General features: G+C 60.3%; 2 protein-coding genes across 2 annotated transcripts; both read left to right on the forward strand.

Annotated features, from left to right (window-relative positions):
• Window positions 1-44: 44 nt before the first annotated feature.
• Window positions 45-575, forward strand: SPRG_16999 (hypothetical protein; the record flags this gene model as incomplete). Its single annotated transcript, XM_012356765.1, has 1 exon — window positions 45-575. A coding segment is annotated over one exon (531 nt), but the record flags the coding sequence as incomplete, so codon positions are not given.
• An 899-nt stretch (window positions 576-1,474) lies between these two features.
• Window positions 1,475-2,075, forward strand: SPRG_17000 (hypothetical protein; the record flags this gene model as incomplete). Its single annotated transcript, XM_012356766.1, has 2 exons — window positions 1,475-1,974; window positions 2,036-2,075. 2 exons carry the CDS (start codon window positions 1,475-1,477, stop codon window positions 2,073-2,075), a joined length of 540 nt encoding a protein of 179 aa, XP_012212156.1.
• Window positions 2,076-2,105: the final 30 nt, after the last annotated feature.

Here is a 2,105-nt window from a genome sequence, read left to right on the forward strand (position 1 = left end):
TCTCGGCCACCGACGTCTCGACGCTGCCGAGTGTGCTGCGGCAGCCGCGCAGCGTCACGACGGATGCGCGGTACGGCGTCGTCGTCGCCGACTATGGCAACCACGTGCTGCGCGCGCTCAACGGCTCGGACGCAGTGGACCTCGCCGGCACGCTCGGCCTCGGGCCGGGGTTCGCCGACGGCCCCGCAGCGTCGGCGCAGTTTCACAACCCGTCGGGCGTCGCCGTCGCGCGCAACGGCGCCATCTACGTGGCCGACTCGTCCAACAACCGCATCCGCAAGCTCTCGGCGGACCGCGCGACGGTGACCACGGTCGCCGGCAGCGCGACGTCGGGTGACGACGACGGCGACGACGCGACGTTCAACGTCCCGACGGGCCTCGTGCTGCACCGGGACGCGCTGTACATTACGGACCTCAACAACCACGCAATCCGCCGGCTCGACCTCTCGACCAACGAGGTCTCGACGCTCGACTTTGACGCGGAGCTACAGTACCCGCACGGTATTGCCCGCGACCGCTGCGGCAACTTGTACGTGGCCGACACGTACAACGACCGCGTCCTCAAGATCGATCCGGTTACAGGCGCCGTCGTCGTGCTCGGTGACGTCGAGCGCCCGGTTGGCGTCGCCGTCAACGCCAAGGACGGCAGCGTCTACGTGTCCAGTCCGTCGCTGCAGCAAATCCTGCGCCTTGCACCGTCCGCGTAAACGTGTCGTATGTTATAAGTATAAACGGAGATACATTGATCTCCCTTGCCACTACGAAATGCATCACCACCTTGGATCCTACTAGTATCGTCTTATTGTCCATCATTCGGCAAAAGAGGTGGTACGTGTTGTCCATGACGACGATGACCCTGGTATCGGCGCCTGTACAAAGTTCAGCAGCGCTCGCTAGGATCTCCCGCTGCGAGATGGCTGCAGCGGTAAGCTTTTGGCACTTCTTTTCTATGGCGCTGGCACGACCATCGACAAGGTGGCCCAGGTATTCGCATCCCGTGAGAAGAGAATGCGTGCTCCTACCAAGACCGGAAGCGCCATACCCACGAACCTCGAGCACCTCGACTGTTGACTCTAAGATCTGAGGCCACCCACAAGATCTGATGCGCCATGGCGTTGGCTGAAATACGCCATTCGACCAGCTACAGCGTCAACCTTCAGTGCGGTCGCTGCAGTCGGCAACTGTTGCTACTAGCAGAGAGATAATTTATCTCTCAGTGCTTTTCCCCATGGCTTTTCCCTTGCGTTTTGCTACAGACGTCGACTTGCCCTTGCTCGCGAGCTCGATGCGCGTGAGGAGCATGCGAATCTTGGACGCAGGAAATTCATCGCCGCAGTCGCACGCAGCGCGCGTCCTCGAGTACGCGTGGTGCACGAGAGGCTTTGTCTATTTGCGCCTATGGCAGACAACAGTTTTCGCATCACCAATTACGCGTTTCGGCGCCAAAAATACCAGAAAACAAATCCAAGCGACAATGCACCCGGTGGCCCGCCGGGTCTTCCTCGTCCTCGCGTTCCTCAAGCTGCTGGCGTCGGGCACCTACTGTCTCCTCATGGCAGCACTTTTGCGCTTTGCCTCGCCCTCGGACGCCATCAAGTACCAGATCTTCGCCATGACGACATATAGCTTTGGCACGTACGCGGTCTTCGGTCTTCTCTACTGGCTTGGCGCGCTGCACGTTCTCTGCGGCCGACGACCGAGCTGCTTGGACGTTCTATCGTGTCGCTTGATTTCATCCACGTCGGCGCTGCCGTGGGCACTCGGAGTGCAAATCCTCCAAACGTGCGTGCAGTTACTGCAGGCGTACCGCCTCAGTCAGCACGCTGTCAATTTGGACATTGCATTTGTCTACCCGATGCTCGTCGGCCTCTCGACGGCCGTGAGTCCGTGGTTCTTTCTCTTCATCGACCCATTCGTGCACCGCGACCTTTGGCTGCTTTTCAATTGCCTTCTCAGCTTTGCCTTGGCCTCGGGGTTGTACCTCGTTGCGGTCGTCCCGCCCTTGCTCTCGCTCAAATTTGGGGACCCGCGACAGGCATTTTCGATGGCCTGGACCACCGAGTACACGCTACTGACCCGCTACATGGTGCCCATGTCGCCGATCG

This window comes from Saprolegnia parasitica, assembly GCF_000151545.1.
Source record: "Saprolegnia parasitica CBS 223.65 unplaced genomic scaffold supercont2.577, whole genome shotgun sequence".
NCBI classification, from domain to species: domain Eukaryota; phylum Oomycota; class Saprolegniomycetes; order Saprolegniales; family Saprolegniaceae; genus Saprolegnia; species Saprolegnia parasitica.